At 60.4% G+C, this 23207-nt stretch overlaps 1 protein-coding gene across 10 annotated transcripts in view; it reads right to left on the bottom strand.

The window, feature by feature from the left end:
* Positions 1-699: 699 nt before the first annotated feature.
* The window catches only part of LOC111145807 (netrin G2), a 64381-nt gene continuing 41873 nt past the window's right edge, over positions 700-23207 (bottom strand). For 4 of the 10 annotated variants that reach the window (XM_022501041.1, XM_022501042.1, XM_022501044.1 and 1 more), the window contains 5 exons: positions 13573-13745; positions 10687-10713; positions 9786-9923; positions 6331-6405; positions 3639-4866 (listed from right to left, as the gene is read on the bottom strand). In XM_022501041.1, coding sequence (XP_022356749.1) covers positions 4208-4866; positions 6331-6405; positions 9786-9923; positions 10687-10713; positions 13573-13745 — 1072 coding nt within the window. In that variant the 3' untranslated portion in view covers positions 3639-4207. Of the gene's footprint in view, positions 936-1558; positions 1694-3099; positions 3268-3638; positions 4997-6330; positions 6406-9481; positions 9924-10686; positions 10714-13572; positions 13746-23207 lie in introns of those variants that run through there. The other 6 variants (XM_022501048.1, XM_022501046.1, XM_022501047.1 and 3 more) reach the window with 6 other exon arrangements.

Genomic DNA, 23207 nt, shown 5'->3' with positions numbered 1-23207 from the left:
GACTCTTTACTCGGTCGGATTACACACCATCAACCACCGGCAGCGGCTCAGTCCTCCTTACAGGGGACAGTTAATACAAACAAAAATAGTTCTCTACGAAACTAAGTTTCCAGCCCTCCCAACCCTCCTTCCTAACTCCCTCCCCCAGACGGTGAGTTCCTTGGTCACCAGGCCTCACGGAGTCTGGTGGGTTGCAAAGGAAAACAAAGAAGAGTTGTAGGCAACTGGACCTCCCGTCCGCTGGCCGGTGGCAAGCCAGGGACAGGCGCAGGGGGTGTCCGCAACAGTCGCGCGCGCGAGTGTGTGTGAGTGTGTGTGTGTGTGTTGGGAGGCGGGACCTGGAGGTGTCGAGGTGAGCAGCGTTTCTCCCCACCCCCGTCTCACCGCCAGCAAAAAAAAAAAAAAAAAAAAAAAAAGGTGGGGGGCGGCAGGTAATAGAAAAGAAAAACTAAGACACAAATCACAGGCAGCGGGGCCAGCGCCGCACCGCGCCCCCTGCGGCGGCGGCGGGCACTGCCGGGGCGGGGCGGGGGCCGCGGGGCGCGGCGCGGGCGGGCGGGCGGGAGGACTCTGCTGAGTAGCACCTGGGAGCAGCTCGGGCCGCACCCTTCTCGCCGCCCGGCCTCGGACGCCGGGGCCCCCGAAGCCCCGAGCCCCCCCGCCCCCGGCTCCCCGGGCGCGGGGTCGTCCGGGCGGGGCTCAGCAGCCCAGGCGGGCGGCCAGCCCCAGCAGCAGCAGGCAGCCGAGCAGGGTGGCGGGGCGCGGGGCGGCCCCGGGCGCACGGTCGCAGTCCAGGCCGCCGCCGTCTGCGGCGGGGTCGCAGCGGGGCTGCTCGCAGCGCACGCCGGTGTAGCCGCTCGGGCAGGCGCAGCGCTGGTTCTGCACGCACGTGCCGCCGTTCTGGCAGAGCAGCTGGTCGTCGTCGCACACGTTGGCTGCGGGGCAGAGGGGCAGTTAACGCGGGCGGGGGCCCCGTCCACCCCCCACCGCCCCCGCTGGAGCTTCTGCGACTGAGGCGCGGCGGGACGGCGGGGGGTGCTGGAGGCTCAGGGCGCACTTGGTGCGAAACGCCCCTGCGTGCACGGCGACAGTGGCCGGGCGAGACCTGGCCTCTTTTCTCCCGCCACTGCCCGTGTCTCCCTGCTCCAGGGCCCACGGGCCTTGGGACGCACCTGCTCTCTCCCCTCCGGAGCTTTGCACCTGCTGTTCCCTGCGCCCTTCCACCCTCTCCCGAGGCTAGCGCCCACTCGTCCTTTCGGTCCCGCCAGGCCCTCATTTCCTCGGACAGACGCCCTCCTCCCTCCCTGTCACAAACCCCAACCGCCAGCTCCACCTTTGCCCCGATCTCCCTTCTCAACTAACCCCCAGCTCCGCCGCCCCATGGTTCCCACCTGGCACCTGCCAGAATTCCTGTCGCATCAGACCCCGCCCACGGCCCCGGACCCCGTCCCTCGCTCCACCCACAACCGAAGCCCCGCCTCCGGAGGCACTAGCCCCCCCCCCCCGCCCCGTGCCCCGCCCCGCAGCAGCAGGCTCCGCCCACCGGGCGCGCACTCACGGTAGCAGCCCTGGCGCCAATAGTGCGTGGGGAGGCAGTCGTCGCACTTGGGTCCCGCTGCGCCCTCGCGGCACTCGCAGAAGCCGGTCTCGTTGCACCGGTCGTGCACGGAGCCGATCTGGTTGCAGTTACACTCTGGAAGGACACGTGCACCGCGTGCGGTCAGGACGACCTGTGGGCGTCCTCCGCACGGACCCGCACCCGGTGCGGCCCCCCATCCCTCCAGCCGGCTCTCCGTAATCCCCCGGTGGTGCACCCCACACCATGTCCATGTGAGCTCACGGCTGCCCGAGGGTCCACATCTCTAGGGAAGACTGTACTGTCTTGGTTCTCTAGCATCCATTACCCACTCTTTCTCCCTGGCCCTGTTGCTGTGTGGCCTGGAGCAGCCCCAACCCCTCTCTGGGCCGCAGTTTCCGTCCGTGTAACTGGAGGGAGCGCTGATCTTTGGATGCTCCAAAGGGCTCCAAGATTCTTGTCAGGTGGGGGAGCCTCATCGGAGGCAAGGCTGGTTGTGGGCAGTAGTCCGGCTCTGCATCTCCTCTCCAGGGCGGGGTGGGGGTGGGGGAGCAGCCCCAGAGGCCCCCAGCCTCTCCCTAACCCCTTCCCAGTTAGTTTCCTGGGGCCTCTGCTCTGGAGGGGGGGCAAGTGTCCCCACTCTGGGAGGCCTTGAAGCCCAAGGAAAGAAGGGGGGGAGGGGGGGGGGGGGGGGGGGGGGGATGCCTCTCCCCCCACCCAGGGCCCCACCCTGTCCCTGCAGCTGGCTCCTGTGACATCAGCAGCACAATTCTGTTAGGTTCACTTTAGAGTTGATGGAATTATCTGAAGGCCAATGCCATAATTCAGACTGACAGCTCCAGCCTTGAGGGCAGCCCCTCCTCTGTGAAGTCGGCGCTGACCTGGTGGGCGGAGGAGGGGCTTAGGGGGCTTAGGGGGCTGGGGGCCCTAGGACTGAGCATTGGCCTCCATTGGAGACAGAGGCAGAGGTGGTGGGCAGCCCTTCCAGGCTGGCGGGTGTTGGCCAAGGCCATGTGTTTGGCCTTTTGGGATGGGCAGCCCCACCCCTGGTCCAGGGCCCCCCGCGGCTTTCTTCTCTACCCCAAAGCCAGTCCTGCAGCACAGTCTGAAGAGAGCGGTCCGAGTGCCCACCGGGTCCTACAAGCTGGGCCTCTGCTTATAAAGCATCAGAAGAACTGCACTGGGAGAAAAACTTCAGCCACAAAAGGGAGTTGAAAACTTTTGATCTAATCCACTTCCCCACTTTACAAGTGGGGAAACTGAGGCAGACAGCAAACTCTAGAACCATCTTTGACTCTAATTAGTGGTTCTCAATTTCCAATGTCTGTGGGGATGGCTGAAGGGAGAAGTTATTATAGAGCAGATTCCAGAAACTTCTGTCCTTCCAGATGCCCAGAGGAAATGGGTCCCGGAAATCCGCCCCGCGCCCCCAGGGTCCCCCAGCACCTGTTGACGCCAGGGTCTCCAGAGCCCGCCCCGCCCAGCGCCCCGCCCCTCCCCTGCACCCCGCCCCAGCGACTCACCGATGCACACGTTCTCGTCGTCCAGCTCGGCGGAGCCGTTGCGGTAGTAGCCCAGACGGCAGTGCTGGCAGTGCTGGCCTCGCGTGTTGTGTTTGCAGCTGACACAGGTCACCACGTTGAGGAAGTCGATGTAGCTGCAGCGGTTGGAGTGGCCATAGCACTCACAGTCTGGGCCAGCCGAGCGTGAGAAACACCACGGGTCAGTGAGCCAAGGCAGACTGTGCCTTCCTGCCACCCCCTGCACCATGTATTGGGGGAAACTGAGGCACGGGGCTAGGACAGACCAGCCCGAGGACATGCAGGGAGGCCGGACCTGGCACGGGAAGGTACCATGGGCCTCCAACACTTCTGTACCAACTGGGAGGAGGCAGGCACGCCACCTTTGAGCCGGAGGAAAGACCCGTGTGGGCCTAGCCACAAGTTCCCACCTGGCCCTGGGGACAGGAGCCCAGGGAGGGCCTGTGGACAGCACCTGCCTGGCGGGGTGCCAGGCTGACGTGCTCTTGGAAGGATGCCTGCGAGATGCCGGGTGATTGGAAGTGATTCATGCAGGGAGGATGGGTCATGCAGCCGGCGTGAGCTTAGGAAGGGCAGTTGCTGGGTCCGTGGCGCTCACCACTGCACCCCCAGTGACTCGGTGAAGGACAGACGCATGCACGGACGCTGGGAGAGATGGAACGGACCAGGAGCTTCCTTCCACATGCTGCTTTGGAAGGTGGTTGGAAGGGAAACGCCCACCTGCTGGACCTTTTACTATTAGCCTGAGCTGTTCTGCAAATGCGACTGGCACCAGAGGGCCTCCTCTTGCACACCCCCGAGAATGAATGCCATCTTGGGGTTTGTGCCTGGTCCATCTTGTTTCGCCTCCTGATCATCTTGGCCTGGTGACTCTTACTGTGTGCACATGGCTCCACACCGAGGACAGCGATCCCTGTGCTGTCCTGCTGTCTCCTCCAGCCTCACCACCCTCCCCAGCCCCCATCTCCCGGGACCGGGCGTGTTCTATGACTGCCAGGGCGAGGCACCCTAAAGGTGTTGGGGTTTCAGTGCCTGCCCCCACGAAGGCGGCCATCCCTTGGTGTCCCTCCTAAGGGGCCCAATATCCCCTTCAAAAGGAAAGCCAGTGTGGCTGCCCTTGAATGGGAAGGACGCTGGCCACCCTCCTGGAATGCCATCTGCGTATCTCAAGAGGGCCCAACCTCCCTTTTGTGGTGGGAGAGGAAAGAAATGAGCCTCGGAGCTGTGCCAGGGAGGAGACCGCGGGCACGCCACACCTTGGGCTTCCTGGACCGTCCCCCTTCACCTGTCCCTTCCAGGTGAGGCATCCAAGTGTCTCAAGGAGTAGTGGCAGTAACCCCTGTGTCCCAGCTCTGGCTTCCACCGAGACAAGCCCCTGGGCCACACCTCCCAGGGGAGCACGGACAGACCATTTCTTGTTGCTGCTCTGCCTGCCCCGTGCCTGCCCACTGTGCTTCTGACTCATACCTGCTTCCAGCTCCCTTGGGGAGGGAGGACTGAGGGAAGAGAGGTTCAGCTTCACCTTGACCCAGCTACTCCGGGAGGGTTTTCTGAACCAGGCATGGGTCCTCCGTCCTGCATCATTATTTTCCAGCGGAGGTGAGGATAGAGGTGCTGGAGGAGGGCTGGTCCGGCCCGGGGCCTTCCTCTTACCTTGGAACTCTTCAATGGGCACCACTTGAGCTGATTTGGGCTTGAGCTGGAAAGGTTTGGAGGCCGGGGCAGGGGCAGCGGCGGAGGTGCCCACAGCTTGGAGAGATGAGAAATAAGCTCCTTCGTCGCCACGGTCCAGCTGCCCCGGGAGGGCTGTCCGGGCCCCGGGAAGGCCCAGCAAAGGCTTCCACCGTGCCCTGGGGATGCTCCGGGGCAGCCTTGTCACCTGCTCGATGTGAGGGGACACAGCACGTCCAGGAGCATGTGCAAAAAGCCCTGCCTTCGGTGCCCCTTCGGAGATCGCTTACACACTCGGCTGGATTAATTCCCCCCAATTCCTTTTCTAACCCCCAGCAACCCCTGACAGGATGCAAGGTACTTTGCTGAAACTGATTTTTTTTTTAATGATCTCAGGCATTGCTTGAGATCCCCAAACTCTCCTCTCCAAACTCCCGTTGAGCATCAAATCCAGAGAGTGGCCCTGGTGTCCAAGGCTTTGGCAACTCCCCGTCTGACGCATCCCCCCTCTTCCAGCCAAAGCGAGTCCTTTCCTATCCAGATTCCCCGCTCAATGGTGCTGCGAGCCGCGAGCCCAGACGGCGCCTGCCTTCCGTATCGGACCCATCAGGACCTGGCCGCATCTTGGAGAGCCAGCAGGACGCTGTCCAGGCAGCAGAGAGGGCCCAGCATCCCTCTGGGGAGCCTGCAGCGCCCTAGGCAGTGCGGGGAGGGAAGTGATGGCTCCAGGGTCTCCATCACCAGGGAGGATGCGGGCCGCAGGGGCCTGCAGACCCTCACCTAGTGTGGGTCCAGCTCCAGAACTGCCTGCCAGCAGAGGGCGCCGAGAACCCTGCTCGCTGCTCACGGAGGGGCTGGGCTGTTTCTAAGCAGGCAGTAGGACTAATGTCCAGGGAACGGGTGAGCTGGGATGGGAACAGCCTCCCTTCCTGGAGAGTCGGGCAAGCCCCTGTGTGCTTCCTGCGCGTGTCCGTTTCTGGCCACCAATGAGCCTGCGCGTGTCTCCTCCCACTGCTGTAGGAGACTGAGGCTCCCAACTAGGTACCAGTAGCTTCTACTATGCCTCCTGCCCTGCTCACGGCCACCCCCCCACCATGCCTCTGCCCTAGCTGGCCCTGCACCTGGAATGCGCTATCTTCTTTATCTGCCCATAGCCCGCCCCTCTGTCTGGGTCTGACTTCCACCCGCCTCCTGCAGGAGTCCTGACTCTCTCTGGGCTCCAACCCTGCCCCCCGGGGTCCTGGGACTGACAGTGGCGGGACAGGGTTCCTGCTACCAGGGCAGAGTCTCCACTCAGCTCCAAAGCCCTTGGGGGGAGTGAAGGATGAATAGGCATTGGGTCTGGCGGTATCACCCTGGGCATCTCTAAGATGAGAGTTGGAGTGGGGGCAAGTAGAGCTCCAAGCCCCACCCCCAGCTCTCACGGACCCCCCCCACCTGAGTCCCACCACATACACCTGCTGCCTCCACTAAAGAGGGAGGGGCCTGGGGTCTAAGGAGCTTTCGGGGTGTCTAATGCCCGTGCAGACCCTCCCCCCATACCTTCTGCACTGGAGGGCGTCTGGGGCCAGGGGGAGCTCTCCCCAAGGGGGGCAGCGGCAGATGGCCTGATCCGCTCTTGGGGGAAAGAAGAGAAGAAACTCAGTTATGTGACAGGGTGGGGCTGGGGGGGGCTCCTGGAGACACACTGAGGCATCACACACCCTTAGCAGCAGCAGCCCTGTAAGAAGCGGCTCTGTCTACACTGGCCAACTAGAACTGGGTCCAAATCTACCGGAGAGGCAGCGTCTACACTACTGCAGCTTATGGAGGGCACATGTGGACTTGAAGCCAGATGGGGGACGGGGGGCGCCCAAGAATCTGCATGCTTTTGGCTGTCCTTTCCTCAGTGGGCCACCTGATTTACGCAATTTTTCCACTCTCCCTATGTTGTCCCTGGTCCCACCGAGGGTAGACTTGGATCCAGCTCCGTGTCTGGGCCCAGACCTCTTTGTGCTGAAGTCCCTGGCTAATGACTGCAGAGGGGGACATGTGTCATCAAACGTGTCCAGAAGGGTCCTTGGAGGCTTTCTGTCTGACACCAGTGCGGGGCCCAGAGCCTCTCCACCATCTGGCCTACATCCCTAACCCACGGTTAGCGCACTCTCACCAGGGACCCCAGTGCGTGGCAACCCCCAGTGCCATAGAGCCTATCTCTGGGACTAACGGGACACAAAGCAGGGGAAGCAAGCTGGGCTGGCCAAGGCAAGGCATCGCTCAGCGCTGAATTTCAAAGGACAAACCCAGAGGGACAGGGGAGAAATTGGATTCTCTCCGCTTCTTAAAGGGATTACGCACGATGCCGGTTGGTGGGGAGGAAGAGGAAATCTACCAGCTGAAAAGTGCAGGAGACTTTCCAGCCGGGAGCTGGGAGCCTTTGGACATCAAATTGACATTAATATGGTGCTCAGCGAGCAGAGGAGGCTGCAGGACCCAAATTAGCAAGGGCTTAATTAGAGCCACAATAAAACCCGCCCTGAAGGCCTTTTGCTTTAGAGCCTTTCTCCCACCACCCTCTGCGCGCGAGGATTAGGCATCTTGAGCCGGTTTTCCTGCCCGCGGCCCCTGCCCTGCAGACAACTGACACTGTGGGGGGGGACACCTGGGCCAGAGGCCCACAGGCGCAGCTGGACTCTGGCCAAAGAGCTGAAGCACCTGTTGGGAGGCACGTGTGGGAGACTCAGGACCTCGCTGGGGGCCGGGACCTGGGGGCCAGAAAGACCCCCGGCTGGGCTCTCTGGGGCCTGCTCAGGTGTGCGGGAAGAGCATTCTCACAACGGCCCGTGTCGCGTGCTGGGCCAGATGGACGACCCGTCCGCTCCTTTGGAACTGGGGAGCTGCGCGCAAGCCAGGTCTTAAAGACGGCACCAGCTCCCGGCCTCTGAGGCTGGGGGTGGCAGCGCTGGGTGGTGGGGCCCGGAAGCTGGCCTCTGGAGTCAGCCAGCCCTGAGTCTGGATCCTGCGTGGGTGCCTCTGTCACGCTGTTACCTTGAGCAGCTGCCTCTTCCTTTCTCAACAGCTTAACTGACGTGCAATTTACGTACCGCGAACCCAGCTGTTCTTTCCTGAGCCTCAACGTCCTCACCTGGGGGGCCCGCAGCTAAGGGTCCTCATCCTCAGAGCTGTGAGTCAGGAAGTCAGGAGAAGTCCACAGTCTGCCAGCGGGGCCGATTGTCATTATTAGTGGGGGTCCGGGTACATGGGGCCCAGGGCACAGGCTTCCTTTGCTGAGAGGAGCAACGGCCCCCAAGATGTGGGCTACTGGGGTCGTTGTCTGTCTGCTGTGCTGGAACCACCATCCCCCCGAGCGTTCTGCCGCCTGGCACTGGGCTGGGCTCAGCTGGCAAAGCCGACCACGACCCACTGAGGGCTTGAGGAGCCCCTTTCTTGCCACTTGGGTCCTGGAGACCCTCACAATTCAAGCCCTCCTTGCCTCGGCTCACTGCCCTGACCTTGGACTCTCTCCGCACCTCCCAGTGGTGCAGTTTTCTTGCCCTACGCCACTTGCCCCAGATCAGAAGCAGCTCGGAAAATGGATTCAGGGTTCCTGTGTGTATGTGTGTGCCCGTGACACAGCAGCTCGTCTCCCACCCCGACAGGCTGCTGTTCGCACGCAGACACGGCACCCACCCCGGCGAGTGTGGCCCCCGTCGGCTAGTCACAGGCTCAGCACAAATGATCAGGCGGCCGGCCAGCTTCTGTCCTGGAATTGCCAGCGTGGACCCATTCTTCACCCCAAAGAGGATCCCTGGGCAGGAGGCTCCCCTGAAATCCCTGAGTCTCCTGCAAACGCCTCCCGTGGAGAAGAGAGGAGGACAGAAATAAAAAGAGCCGGGGCGGGTCACCCTCCGGGTTCCCTGGAGGAGTTAAGCAAGATGGCTCTGGAACGAGGACTTTTCCAGGGCATTCAGCCAGGCTTGGAGAGGGCTGAGCCCCACTCCAGGCCGGGGGCGGGGGCGGGGGGCAGGGGGCGAGGCTGAGTGTGGATCTCTTCCCCAGCTGAAGGAGGGGACTCTGCCCATCGGAGATGTAGTCTTCCCCTCCCCTGGTCCGTGTGCAGAGAGAGGAAGGGTCACGGCTCTGCCCAAGGAGTGAGGCGCCCCTGCCATCTCCTCTTTGCTGGGATGCCCCTTCCCAGCTGGGACCAGGAAGAATTCCCTTGGACCCATCCTCCTGGCACCCTCTGGGAAGGATTAGTCCTTTCAGACTCCCAGCATTTGCAGTGGGTGGAGACAGGTAAGCCCAGGGGGCCACCCAGCACCCCAGGCCTCGAGTATGTACCCATCCAACTTTGGAAGGGAATTAGGACCAGAGAGCAGGCGTTTCCAAGCCGGTCTGTGGCTGCAGACCCCTAAGAATGGCTGCTGTGGCTGAGGAGGGGCGGGATAGGATGCTGGCCCTGTCCCCCACACTCAGCCCGGAAAAGCTCGGCAGGCCCATTCCTAAACCCCCGGCCCAGAGGTGCCCTTCTGCATTGCTGATCAGAGTCTCTCGCCTTCTTGGCTAACTCTGTACTGTCCACTCCCAGGGGATCTGGTGCTGCGATGGTGGGGACAGAGCGGGGCCTGGCGGGGGGGAGGCAATCTCCACGGAGCACTGAGACAGAAAATCTCCTGGGAGAACTCCTTAGTGCCACCGGGCACCTCCCCTTCCTTGGTCACCCTGTCCTCTCGGCCATGCTGGTCTCAGGACCCGCCTGACCAGTGCTGTGGGAGGCAGGAGGAAAAAGCATTGAGGGGCTTGAAGGGAGCCACAGATCCCCTCGCTCGGGCCCAGTCATGGGGGACCCAGACGTCCTGGAGGCCCTCCGTCAGCCCCACACTCTCAGGCTCTAGGGTCTAATGTGCTCTAAGAGCCAAGCCCCACGGCAGACACCCGACAGCAGCACACATCACACACGGGGGACATGGTGGGACGTGGGGAAGAGCAGGGCAACTGGGCTGTCCCTGAACACCCACCTGTGGGCTGTGGGGTGCTGGGGGCCATCGGGGCCCGCCCGGTGGAAGTAGAGGGGGCGGGAGTGCTGGGGTCCCCTCTCAGGGCCACAGTGGCCACAGGGGCTCTGGGGACAGGGTCTTTCCGGGGCCTGCCGACGCCTGGCAAGAGACGAGAAAGGCAAGAGGGTGGGGAGTTGGCAGGTATGGGGTGCTGCAGAAAGGCCACTTCTGGCCTCGCTGAAGCATCCCCTCCGGGGTCCAGCTTCCTCTGGCACCGTCTCTGCCCCCAGTGTCCCAGCAGGGAGCAGGCCACGGTGGGCTGCGGCCCCCCTCGAACATGTCTGAAGCGTGACATGGGCCACTGGCGGGCCCTTTGACCCTGGCGAGTCCTCTCCCGCTGACTCTCAAAGCTGGTGGCAGAGCCCATGGGGCGGGGGGGTGGGGGGCGGTCCGGGAAGCACCGCGCTTAGAGCCCGCAGCCTGCTGATGCCGTGTCAGCCCGTGGGTGCCCACGCCCAACCTCCCTCCCACAGTCTGACCCCTCCGCGAGGGCCTGCAGGCAGCAGGACCCCGGCGTACCTGCCCCAGCCTCCCAGGCACACAGGTGCAGACTACCTGAGCCAGGCACGCCCCACAGTCGGGCTGCGGGAGGGGGCACTTCTGCCCCTGGCCAGGGAGAAGGGACCCCCATTCTTGTCCTGGAGGAGAGGGAGGCATGGGGAGTTCGCCCTGGGGTTGCAAGGCCCTTTCCAAAGCAGCACTGACCAGGAAGCTCGAGGGGAGAAATGTGGGGGTGCTGGCTGAGGGCCACAGGGGGGACAGGAGGGAGCGGGAGAGGTGACGAAGTGAAGGGGTGTGGTTGGAGTCATGCACTGGGGGCGCCACTGGCCTTCCCCAGGGTGAAGGACCAGCGCGTACTTACTGCCAACAGCAGAGCCTGCAGCAGCACCTGGGGGAGAGAAGGAGGGTCACAGGGCCTCCCGGCAAAGTTGGGGGGCGGTGACAGGGCTGGGGGAGGGAGACCTGGAGCCGCATGCAGGACTGACCCCGTCTACCCGGTCTCATCCTCACAGCTGCCCTGAGAGGAAGGGGCCACCTTTGCCCCTTTTGCAGATGGAGAAGCTGAGTCTCAGAGTTGGGACCGACCTCCAGGGGACCTGCTGGTAAGTGTCAGACACTCCACGGGGGGCATCACGTGCACTCGTCTTTGAGGTTAGACTCTCAGGCCCTCCTGTGCAGGACAAGGAGGAGGGGTGCCTTTCTTCGGGGAGCACCAGGGTGCCGGAGGACCGGAGGGCACCACGGCCGGGGCAGGCGGGTTTCCTGGAGGCACTGGTGGAATTGACCTCCAGGCAGAAACCACAGTGTGTGCATCCGTCTGTGGGAAGCGGAGATGGCCGGGGACTCACGGAAACGAGAATCGTGGCAGCTGCCGCATGTGGCTGACACGTGCTGAGCGTGGCCCCGCGCAGCCAGCCTGGTCCTTGCAGAACCCCACAGGGGCTCATCAGTGTCCTCACTCTACAGATCTGGGACACCGGGCTCCAGGTAAAGTGACCTGCCCAAGGCCACACAGCTGGGAGTGGCCTGTGTCCGTGCCCCGGGGGCTAAAGGATGCCCGAGGAAAGGAGACGGGGGTAAGAATCCTCAGTGACAGGAGGAAGGAGCTGGTGCCAGGCTTCCCTGGCTGGGTGTCCCTGAAGAATGACGGAGGGCGAGGATGCCCCTCGGTGCCCTGGGAGGCCCTTGGGGGGGTGTATGGACAGCAGGCTACGTGAGGCACAGACCTCCCCAGAGTGAGCCCAGGGGACACCAGGGCGGCCTGGGAGGATGAGGGGCTGGACTGGGTTAGGACAGGATTCTGAGGGCCCTGGGCAAGGGCACCCTGGTCGGGAAAGCCCTGTGCCTGCGGCGAGGAGGATGGACTAGCGGGGCCCTGACTGGAGGGGATATGGAGACCAAGCGGGGGCAGTGGAGAGGACGGGCTAGCGTCTGGGGACCCCCACACTTGCAGCTTGGCCCCCTGGGTGTTGGTGCCATTGCCTGAGATGGGGACACGGTGGGAGCAAAATTAAGCTGGGACTTGTTTCTGTCTGTGTCTTAGAGTTTTCTTCTGCTGTCCTAGAGAAGCTGGGGGTCCCAGGTGAGGAAGCGACAGGCTGAGGACACGCGGCACTTCGGGCCTCATCTCTGCTCCTGGGGATTCCAGGAGAAACCCCTCTTTCCCGGGGCGGGGGTGGGTACTCTGGAGAAGCAGGGCCAGCTCCAGGAGCTCCCCCGGATGAAGGGCTTTTGCCTGCCCCTGCAGGGCAGAGGGACGAGGGTCCAGAGGCAAAGCCTGGTCTGCGTGTGCGGGCGCATGTCTGTCCCCGGCGGGCTGGACAGAGGGTGGCCACCTCAGTCCAAGCAGGTCTGTGCACCTGCCAGCGTCAGGAGACGGCAGATCCTTCCAGGAGGTAGGGCAGAGAGCGGGGAGGAGGAGGCCAGTGGGACAGATGAAGGGAGGCAGACTGCCAGGGAGGGAGGTGAGAGCCACTAAAGAAAGGGCTCAGGCAATGGCTCCAACAAAGAGATGGGTCGGCGCCTGGCGAGGAGGGAGCCCGGCGGGGCGGCTGTCAGCGCCCAGAGCTCTGGGTGCCTTTGAAGGCCCAGAGTGCCGTGAGCGCCTGGCAAGTCACCCCTTCAAAGGCCTGTCGCCCGGCACAGGCACGACACGCCTGTCACGGCCTCGCTGTGAGGTTTTCAGCTTTGATCAGCCTAAAGTCACATAAATCTTTCACATCGGTGGAGGGAGGGTGCCAGTGGAGGGGCTCCCGCGAGGGTGCCCAGGTGGGGGGGTGGTCCGGGGGCCGGGGGCCGCCGCCCTGCTCTGGCTTTGGAACTGGGCCCAAACCAGTTGCTCGCTGCTGGACCAGGGCTGCTGGGCCTCAGTGTGCCCATCTGGGGAGTGGGGGGTACACACTCCGCCCGTGGGGCAGCTGTGAGGGCTACGGGAGAAGTTCTGTATCGGGTGCCTGGTGCATCGGACCTCAGAGAAGTCGCTGGAGGCTGGCCAGGGAGAGTCCACCCTGGGGCTGAGCCCCAGCCCCTCTCCCCACAGCAGCTTGGGGGCGCCCTGGGATTTGTGATTTCATGAAAACATCCATGGACTCTGGGGGGCCCTGATGAGTGGCCCCCCCAGGCTGTTCCCGACGCAGGCACATGTGGGTGCACCCTAGCCCTGGCACAGAGGCGATGATGCAGAGAAAGGAAGCCTGCAGGGACCTCGGGCCAGGACCTCCAAGGACCCCTCCTTAAAATGGGATAAAAGAGACCCACTTCCTGGGGTGACTCTGAGGGTCGAGGGTGTGGTGACCGCGCAGCACGCAGCACCCGAGTGGCAGGCTGTAAACGCCCCGTAAGCTGGTTACGGTGCTGCCAGCCACAGCCTGGAGGCAAGGGTCCCCCCACCCCCTGCCAACACCCCAGGGTGCCATCTCTCCAGCCTGCAGGGCCAGGCAGAGGAAGGACAGCAGGAAAGACACTGAGCTGCTCATCTCGGGTTTCCCCTGGCGCCTGGGGTGGGAAGGGCGGCTTAGGTGTTGCAGGGGGAACGGCACCTCGTAACAGGGGGGCGGGGGGCAGGGTGAGTGTGCACGCTTGTATCTGTGCACACGTTGGCACGCCCGTCTGCACAGGTGTGTGCTCGTATGCTTGCAGGTATCCGCACGTGCGTGTGTGTGCGTATGTCTGTGACTCACAGCTCCTGGGGTGGAGAGCGGGGGAGACCGCAGTCCCCCGGGGCCGGGGCCGGGCAGGGGGTACGTACACGCGTTGGGAGAGCCGTGAGGCAGCGGCAGGTAGGAGCCGGCGCGCCAGGACCGGGTGCGGAAGTTCCTCTTGCACTTGCCGCAGTCGGGGCCGGTGGTGTTGTGCTCACACTCGCACTGCAGGCTGCCCTCCCGCACGGAGCACAGGTTAGCGTGCAGGTTGCACTTGCACCTGTGGGGGACACAGAGGGCCAGAGAGGTCAGTGACTCGTGGGCAGGTGGGCGCGGGAGGGTGACCGTGGGGGCCTCCCGTCCAACCTGCTGGGACTCTCCTTCGGGACAAAAACTCCCCTATCGCCCCGCTCGTCAGAAAGCACCCGATCCACCCTTTCCCAGGCTAAAGCTGCACCCAGAGCCCCAGCCACCGGTCCACTCCCCGGTCGGGCGGTGCCTGCGGCGCTCTCCGCCGTCCCAGGGCGGGTGGCGAGGTGACCTTGACCCAGACGCTGTGTCCTAATCACCTTTGCTCTTGGCTGAGGCAGGATGACAGGCAGCACAAGCTGCTCACCAGCGCCCCCCTTGCAGACCCGCCCGGCCCGGGCCGCCCCTCTGCGCTCAGCCTCGCCCCACACCCACACCCTTGAGGGCAGATGGAGAGAACCCCTACTACTCCCAAACCCCGGTCGGTTCGTCCACACATGTATTATTCATTCATTCATTCAAATATTTATAGGCAACTCATTATTCTGAAATCCAGTAAATAAAGGGAGAGAATCCAGCGTGTCCTGTGTGTCCTGTGTAAACTGTACCCCCGCGTAACGAACTGTGGATGGGGGGATGTTTCTTTTTATAGAAGCGTCCCCGCTAATAACCCAAGAAGGCAGGCAGGAGTGGGAGGTCGCCTTGCAGCAGCCCTGCCTCGGCCAACAGCTCCAGGCTGTGGGCGCAGAGACAGCTGACGGAATGAAGGACACACGGCACCCGACGGCCGACGGACGGAAGGACACACGGCACCCGACGTGGTCTCACCCAAGTCCACTGAACTGGAATTTGACGGGGCCTCCGCATCCGTCTACAAAATCGCAGGGAATACGGAGGCCAGACACACACACACACAACAGCAGCGGGACGCAGTCGGCCCAGACAGAGGGGACTCCGGGAGTGACCAGCCAGCATTTCTACCCGATGAAGGGTGGGGGGCAAAGACGGATGGGGGGGCCACACCAAGAGAAGCCTCGGAGGCATCAGCCATCTGGATCCTGATTCAAACAGCCTTAAACTCAAATAAACAAATAGTCACGAAACAGTCGGAAATACGGAGACTGACTGTATTTGATGACCTTAAGTTAGCGTTGGTTAGATGCAGGGATGCTGCTGTGGTCACATTTTTTAAAGTCCTTCTCCTTTCAAGATAGACACTGAAGTACTTACAGATGAAGTGAACCGGGCTCTGGGATTTGCTTCAGAGTGACACGGAAAGGAAGAAGGTGACCAAAGATGGGGACGAAACCCGACAGACCACGGGCTGGTAGCTCCCCGGGTCGAGGGGACAGGTATATGGCGGTCCTCTGCTGGCATCCGTGGTGGAAATCCTCCAGAGTAAAAAGAAAGCCAGAGGGCTCTAGGTTCTGAGACGGGAAGATTTCCAAGGTGTATTGTCCATGTTTGTAAAAAGCAACTTGCAGAATAACGTCGTTTAGTAGAATCCTGTTTTTGTTAAAATATGCAAAAACTATAGAGCTCGGGTACCAACTATGTGCCAGGCTCTGGGCCGGGGAGCAGATCGTGGAATGGTCAACAGAGCGGGGATGGGGGGGGTCCCCGCTCCCGCAGAGTATACAGTCTGTCTAGTAGGGGAATGACCGAAACCAGTGATTGGGTTAACCCGAGAAGCACGGGGGGCATTTTAGGGCAGTGAAGCCATTCTGTGTGACAAGATCACAGTGGCAGCAGGACTCTGTGCATTGGTCCAAACCCACAGAGCTGACAACCCTGAGAGGGACCCCGATGCACCTGTGGGCTCTGGCTCACAGTAACACAGCAGTGCTCATCACCTGTAGCGAATGATCCTGCTAGCACAGCAGCAATGATGGGGTGCCGTGTTCATGGAGACCGGGTATCAGGGACCCTCTCCCCAACATGAAGTCTACTAATTTGACCATAGTCATCGTGCCAATCTTTAGTTCATAGCAATCGTTACATGTGCCTAAGCACCATACAGAGGAGAGGGTCTAAGGCGGGGGGGGGTCCTAACTTAGTCTTGGGGGAGCAGCATAGGCTTCCAGGAAGAAAAGTTTAAAATTAAGGCCTGAAGGAGGATCAAGAGTTTGCCAGACAAGGAGGAGAGAACCTTCTGGAAAGAGGCAAGAACCGGAGGAGAGCCCCTACTAGGGCTGAGAAGAGTTCTACCCCTGAGGTCTGAGGGGAGCCCAGCGGTGGGAGGAGGCCAGCCCAGGACACAGAGGTCGCTGGGAGGTTGGAGGAGGTCTGCCCTGACCCACTGTTTCCGTTGTTTACCTGGGGCACCAGAGCCCGGCTGGGGAGGTCAGGGAGAAAGCTGGGCATCGACCGGCAGCGGAGAACCCAGGCCTGGGCTCGGATGGAGGCATGGAGGCCCCCCAGTCAGGCCAGTCTGTGGTATCCAGTCATAGTGACCCCAGGCACACTAACATGTATATCTCCCTGTTACATTTAAAATACATATATCCACCCCAAATCACCAAGAAAAAAATGTATCTGGGTTTCAGCGTGTTTGTCCCAGGTTGGGAGGGGATGGGCTGATTCGTGGCTTTTCTTTCTTTCTTTGTCGTTGCACATGTCCTACAGGCTCTATCATGAGCAGGTATTAGGTTTATAAGCAGATGGCAAATGTTATTTTCTACCAGGTGGTCAGGCCTGACCCTCTCGAGAACTTCCTGCAGCTCAGACCTGGGCTCCATGGGGCATGAAGAAGCCCGTTCACTCTTTCAGAGTTCCAATCTGCGGCCGCAAAGGCACAGGGGGCCTTCCGTGTGCCCGGCTCTTGGAAAGGCACCGGAGGATGGGCCAGTACCTGTTGGCGCTGGTGACGCTTCTTCCCTGGGCAACCAGACCCCAGAGCTAGTCCTTGGCAAAGGGAGGTCCAGTGCTTGACCTTACTGGTCAGCATATACGATGCTTCCCTAATGCCCTCACGCCCCCCTCCCTGACCCCCACACCCACAGTGCCCATTAGCAGATCACAGGCTCTGACAAGTCCTGCAGGAAAGAAACCTGTCTGACTTTGTCTAACAGAAGTTTGTTTGCAAAACGAATTTGACCTCAGATTTTTTTTTTTTTTTCCCCTTCTGAATTCCTATTTAACATCTCACTGAGCTAGCTGGAGAGGAACACCCCAGCTGTGTGGAACCAGGAACATACTCCATGCCTCTGGCCCGAGGATGGGATATTTTTAGATATCAGCTACATGAAGAAAAGATTGCCATCTCAAGTTTGGGTGATAACGCTGACCTTGGCTTGTTAAAAATGCATAAAGACTGGCTGAATCAGAGAAGCAGATTGTAGTGATGGTGGCGGGGAGTCCAGGGTGTCAGAGTTGGACAGGCCCGTGGGGCCCAGGCTGGGGAGAAGCGGAGGCCACGCAGCTACTTCCTCAAGACCCAAATCCTGACCCGGGCTCTGCCCCAGTTCCGTGCTGGCCAGGCCCTCCCACAGGCCTCCTCTCCCAGAGGGTGTCTTGGCTTCTCCACCCTTCCTGGCTGAGCCTGGAATGAGCTCGGTGCCTCCTCCCCCAAGGAGAGAAGTTCCCCATTGGGCATGGCTGCCAGGAGAAGCCCACATAGTGGGGGAAAGCCTCACCAGGGCTGGCACAGACACGGAACCCCGTCAATGGAGCTGCTTCTTAGACTTCCTGACTTCGCAGGAAGGACTGGGAGACGCTGTCTCTGTGTTTATACAGGTGCGCACCCTTGTTCAGGGCTTGGCCTTTCCGGCTCTCTCCCTGTCTCTCCGGGTCTCTGTCTCTCCCTCGCCATCTCCATCCAGCCTGGGTTCTGAGCTTGCTTTCCTCTGGACCTCCGCAGATGCTGTTCCCTCCACCTGGAGTCCTGCCGAGCCCTGCCCCCTTCTCCTAAAGCTAACCACTGGGGCAAATGCCAGGTTTGAGACCAGATGTCACTTGTGCAGGGGACTTCTCACTGTCCCAGCTCTGTCGGCCCCTGTTACACTGTTCCTCACCCCAGTAAGCATCAGCGTCAGCGCGGTCTCCCCCAGTGGAGCACACAACGTGACCGTGGGAGAGGCTCGCGTGAACTATAAAGCAGTTTCGGGGTTCATATTTATTTTGAACACACAGTATTTTTTTTTAAGTGACAAACGCATCAGACCTGGGATCTTAAACGTATCATCACCCAGGTGAGACAGTAAGGCATATTCACTTAAAGCAGCTATGAAGCAAGGAAATTAATAATCCGGGACATCCACATGCATGAGAGTGAGGTCACACCACAAACAGAAATTAACTCAAAATAGATCGAAGACGTATACGTAAGAGTTAAAATAAGAAAAACAGAAACATACGGGCAAATCTCTGACTCTGGGTAAAGCGGTGGTTTCTTCGCCAAGACACCCAAAGCACAGACAACAGCAGAAAAAGATGTATACATCGGATTTTATATAAATTAAAAACTTGGCGCGTGTCAGAGGCCGTCATCAAGAAAGTGAAAAGACACTTCATAGAACGGGAGAAAACTGCTGCGACTTGTGTCTGTGCTACAGGATGAATTCCTGCACCTCCGTAATAAAAACATGACCCGATTTTTAAAGTGGTGAAAGGATCCGCGTAGACCTTTCCCCAAGACACAAGCAGGGCCAACAAGATCATGACAAGATATCAGCCACAAGCAAATCAAAATCACCGCGCGTTGACCTCCCACGCGTATCTTATGTTGATTATCAAAAACACAGACAGTGACAAGTGTTGGCAACGCACCACCCAGCGATCCCACCCACAGGTGTACACCCCACAGACACCAGGGCACGCCCGCACGAGAAAGGTGTGCGGGGTGTGCTCGTAGCAGCGGCCTTCACAGTTGCCGAAAAGCAGAAACAACCCGAGGGCTAGTCCACAGAAAAGCAAAACACATGCAAGGGAATATGACCGGGCCATAAAGGGGAACGGGGTTGGGACACCTGCTCCGGCAGGGGTGAACCTGGAAAGCATGAGGCTTAGCAAAAAATAAGCCAGACACAAAAGGGCAACTGCTGTTTGATTCCATTTATACAAAATGTCCAGATTAGGCAAATCCACAGAGACCAAAAGTAGATTAGTGATGGCCGGGGGGCTGGGGAGGGAGGAGGGCAGGGGTTCTTTTTAAGGTGATGGAAGTGTTTGAAAGCCTGCCTGTGGGGTTGGGTGCGTCTGTGAGCTGACTGAAGTCACTAAATTGTACACTTTAAATGGGTGTCTTGCGTGTAAATTATATCTCAGGAGGCTGCGAATGAATGAATGAATGAATGAATGAATGGGTAATAATTGGGGAAATGTGGGAAAATAAGGGAAAATTGTGAAGGGGTTACTTAGGTGACCGAAGCCCAGGAAACAGGGTTTTATTACCATCTCTCTCCTAGAAATCTTCAGAGGTGCGTTTTACTATTTGTATCAAACGTATCACGCTGTGCCTTAAAGAGGGCCGCCAGCAGAGGAGGCGGACACACGGCTCGGCTCTGAGAGCCCCACAGGAAAGGGCGCACGGCCTTTCCCAGCAGTCCCACGAACAACACACCGTTATCATATCCATTGAGCAAATGGGGAAACTGAGGCCCGGGATGGGGACTTGAATGGCCTGAGGTCCCCCAGCCAGGAAGGGGCAGAAGCCAGAGCTTCAACCAAGGCGGCCCGAAGCCAGAGTCACACTCAGTGCCGGAACTCCCTGGCGGCCGGTGGGGCGGGGGCAACACGGAGCCCGGGAGTCCCAGGGTTGTCACCTGCCTCCTGAGGATTGGTGGTGCCGGTCACCCATGAGTGAGCGAATGAACGAATGGACAGGAGTAATGCACCCGCCACATCGCGTCACTAACCGCACACAGCGGGGACCAGCCAGGGTCTGCGCCGCTTCCTTCCCCCTTTCCAGGTGATTGCACGATGGGAGCCCCGGCCCCGGGTCACACTAGCCTGGCATGTCTGGCCGCTTACTGTGTGACCTTAGGAAGGCTGCGGAACATCCCACGGCTCAGTTTTTAATCTGTAAAACAGGGCGGCAGTGGCACCTGCCCCCCAGGGTTGTCGTAAGACGCAATGGAGATGTGGTCTATGACCGGTTGGTTTCCTCATTCCTTAAACTTATGAGCTCCTAGAGACAGGGATCCTGAGATCCTTCCAGGAATGCATACGCCAACTCTTCGCAAGAGCCTTACGAACGGTAATACTGCCGTCATCTCTATCTTACAGCTAAGGAAAGGAGGCACAGAGAAGGGAAGGGAGTTGCCCAAGGCCACACAGCTGCTGAGTCCCCTTTAAGAAGGGCCGCAAGCAGACAGGGGACAGTGGCTTGGAGAGGGCTGCCTGTCGGACAGACATGGGCCCAGAGGAAGGCAACCTACCCACAGTCCCCCAGACACAGGCACGCCCCTTCCCACCCTCCTTCAAGCTGCTTGCTGACCTTCTGGGGTTTCTCTTCGCCATTCCAGAAGGCCCCTGGATATGACATAAATAAAAAAATAATCAGGCACATATCAGTAATTTATTGGGCACTCCTACGTGGACAGGCGCTGTGCGAACGTGCATTGTTCACAGAATCCTTGTGAAAACCCAGAAAGCACAATACCCCCACGTCACAGGGGAGGGGCTAGATGCCAGGAGGTCACTGTCAGTAACTCACTCCGGGCCTCTGGGTGTGGATAGGCGGAATTTGACCTCAGGGCTCCCGGGTGCCTGAGGTGGACCTCACGGCCCCTTTCCCACCTCTTGCAGCTGGCCTTACTGATTGCACGAGGCCAGGAGAGGGGACACAAGGCTGTGCCCCCACCCACAGCCTTCACAATTCTGAGGCCTGGCCTTGGTGCAGGAAACAGGCAACCACAGAAGAAAGAAGCCCCTTTCCTACCCTCCCGCCTGTGTGCAGGCCTGGGGGTGGTGCTCTCTCCAGCCCGAATGTTCTCCTGCATCCGTGGGATCAACTTTCCCAAGGAATTGCTTTCTGAATTTGACCTTTGAGAACCATCGGTCTCACCAGAAAACCATCCCGTGAGCCACCTGACCCCACTACACAGCATTTTCCAGCTCATCCGTCAGGAAGCATTATTTAATAATGAACAGAGGGACAGCGTGAGGCCGGCCAGCCCCCAGGGGCCTCCCACTGGCTGGCGGACACTTCCAGTCTGCCCGGGTCTGCTACCCCTCCCACCCCAGCCGGATCTCAGAGTCCCAGGCTTTAAGTCTACGGACCCAGCTGGAGCAGCTCCATGAGAGACAGAGAGAGAGGGAGAGAGGAGACAGAATGGGAAGAGGGGAGCGAGAGAGAAAGAGGGAGCGAGGACAGGGCGGGACAGGGACAGGAGGAGAGGTGCTGAGTCAGCATCCAGACTCACGCCCCGGCTCCTAATTTGCAGGGTGACCTTGAGCAAGTCACTTCTCCGGACTCAGACCTCTCCTTTGCAGCTTGGAAGGGTTGAATTACATCTGAGAGTTTCAATCCTGCTATTTCACTGTTCACAAGTGCCCGACACACGGCCGGGCCCCCTGGGCTCCCAGTGTCTGTGGAATGAACGAGTGAGGTTATCCCAGCATCGGCCGAGCGGCTGCTCTGGTAAGAGCCAGGCAGTGTTACATCTGGTGGCAGGTGACCAGACTCAGGTGTCAGTCTCCCCTCTGACAGGGTCGCTGGGAACGAGGGGCAGCATTACCCGGGGAGCACAGCACGGGGTCCCACACAGAGCGAGCCCCGCACACATCGCTAGCGGCTGAGAGGTCGCAGAGGTGGGAGCGGAGGGTTCCTAGCAATAAAGATGGGCCTTACCCTTACCTGGCAGCCCCCAGGTGCCCAGCCTGAGACAGGCTCCCTCCTCTGTCCTTTCTACCCCAGAGCCTGTCCGTGGCCAGCGCTCCCAGGTCAGCTTGCCTGTTCTCCAGGCCCTGGGGGTTTTCACCGGGGGACATACACACTGTCATCTTGGAGCCACTTTCCTGAGGAGACAGAGGTGGCAAATAAAAATATAGGTTGCCTGATTAAATTAGAATTTCAGGTAAACCAGGTTTTTTAGTATAAGTATATCCCAAGGCATATTTGGGACAAACTTATACTTAAAATTTTTTTATTAATCTGAAATTCAAATTTAACGGAGCGTTTCCTCTGGCAGCCTTGCCTGCCACCCTGCTCATGTACGTGTCTGCATCATGGGTTTCCAGCCCAACCCCTGACTCCTCTTAAGGCCTGGCATGGGCTGTACCCACTCTCCCACTGGAAGCTGGCCCTCCTGCTCACCCTCCAGACAGAGGCCTCCGCCCCCTTCTCCAATCAATGAGTCCCTAACGAGCCCCGAGTCCCCGGGACTGGCAACTGTCTGCGGCGGGGCCAGGCCTCACCTCCAGGGCAAGGCCATCCCAGACAACCCAGTTCTTGGGAGACCGTGCTCTGCTCCTGCCAAGAGGCAACGGGCACGCTGACGTCACTGCCTCCTGTCCACCTGCAGGGCCTGACCGGGGCCTCGGCAGCCGCTTGAGCGTGGGGACCCCAGGGCCACCGGTCCCAGCCAGGCCAGAGCGTGCCCTGCCCCGGGGGGAGGGCGGGCGGTGCCCCGGAGCTGCCGGCAGGAGCGCCATCTGGCCCCGGGCCGGGCACCAGTGCTCCACGAAAAATCGTGAGCGGGCCCTTCCCTCCTCGGGGCGAGAGGAGCGGGTGTTTGGAGCGCCTCCCAGACAGGAGGGCGGGAGGAATGTAGGTCAACGCCACCAGGCAGACGGAAAGAGTGATGTCATCGCTCCTGGGGTGGGGGTGGGGGGCGATGAGAGAGAGAGAGAGAGAGAGAGGCGGGTGCTGGAGCCCAGCAGGGAGGAGGGGCCCGGGGCTGGCTCCCCTCCAAGGTCAAACCCGCCAGGATTTCGGGACATTCACAGGGACCCCTTGGCCATGGGGCACACAGGTGGGCTCAGGGAGAGCCCAGGGCCCTGGTGGTTCTCGGTGCCGTGTCCGCTCTGCCTGGCGGCCCCCCAGTTGGCCACTGCTCCAAGTTTATCACATGCAGGGCGAACAGAGAGGACTTGCGTGTTCCCGACACCCAAAGCCTGGAGCTGTTGGGGACAAGCGACTATTTTGAAGCAATCGTGGTGTCTGCCCATTTCTCTGCCAGATAGAGCCTGTGCCTTTGGGTAAAGACGTTTCTGCTTTCTGGGAGACATGTCAGTGGGCTGCAGGGTTTAGAGGGAAGCTCGCCCCAAGCCTGTGCTGGCCCGGACGTGTTGGCACAAGAGGGTGGACACACGATGTGCAGGACCAGGGAGAAGGTGACCGCTCCAGGGGCACTTAGGGGCTCAGGGCTTCAGGGCTGGGCTCTGCACGCCAAGGAGGGAGGATGTGGCCTCGGGAGGGGGCTGGGGCTCCGTGGAAGGGTCGGGGGGCAGGGGTATCCCCTCCCAGCCAGCAGATGCCATGGAAATGGCTGGGTCTCATGGTATTGCTGGCCAAAGGTCATCCTTTGAAGTGTCCTTTCTCCCCACAAAG

The sequence above is a fragment of the Enhydra lutris genome, unplaced genomic scaffold (genome assembly GCF_002288905.1).
Source record: "Enhydra lutris kenyoni isolate GAN:26980312 unplaced genomic scaffold, ASM228890v2 scaffoldscaffold13, whole genome shotgun sequence".
NCBI classification, from domain to species: Eukaryota; Metazoa; Chordata; class Mammalia; order Carnivora; family Mustelidae; genus Enhydra; species Enhydra lutris.
Note: the sequence above shows the minus strand (reverse complement) of the source record. Positions and strands in the feature narration are given on the sequence as shown.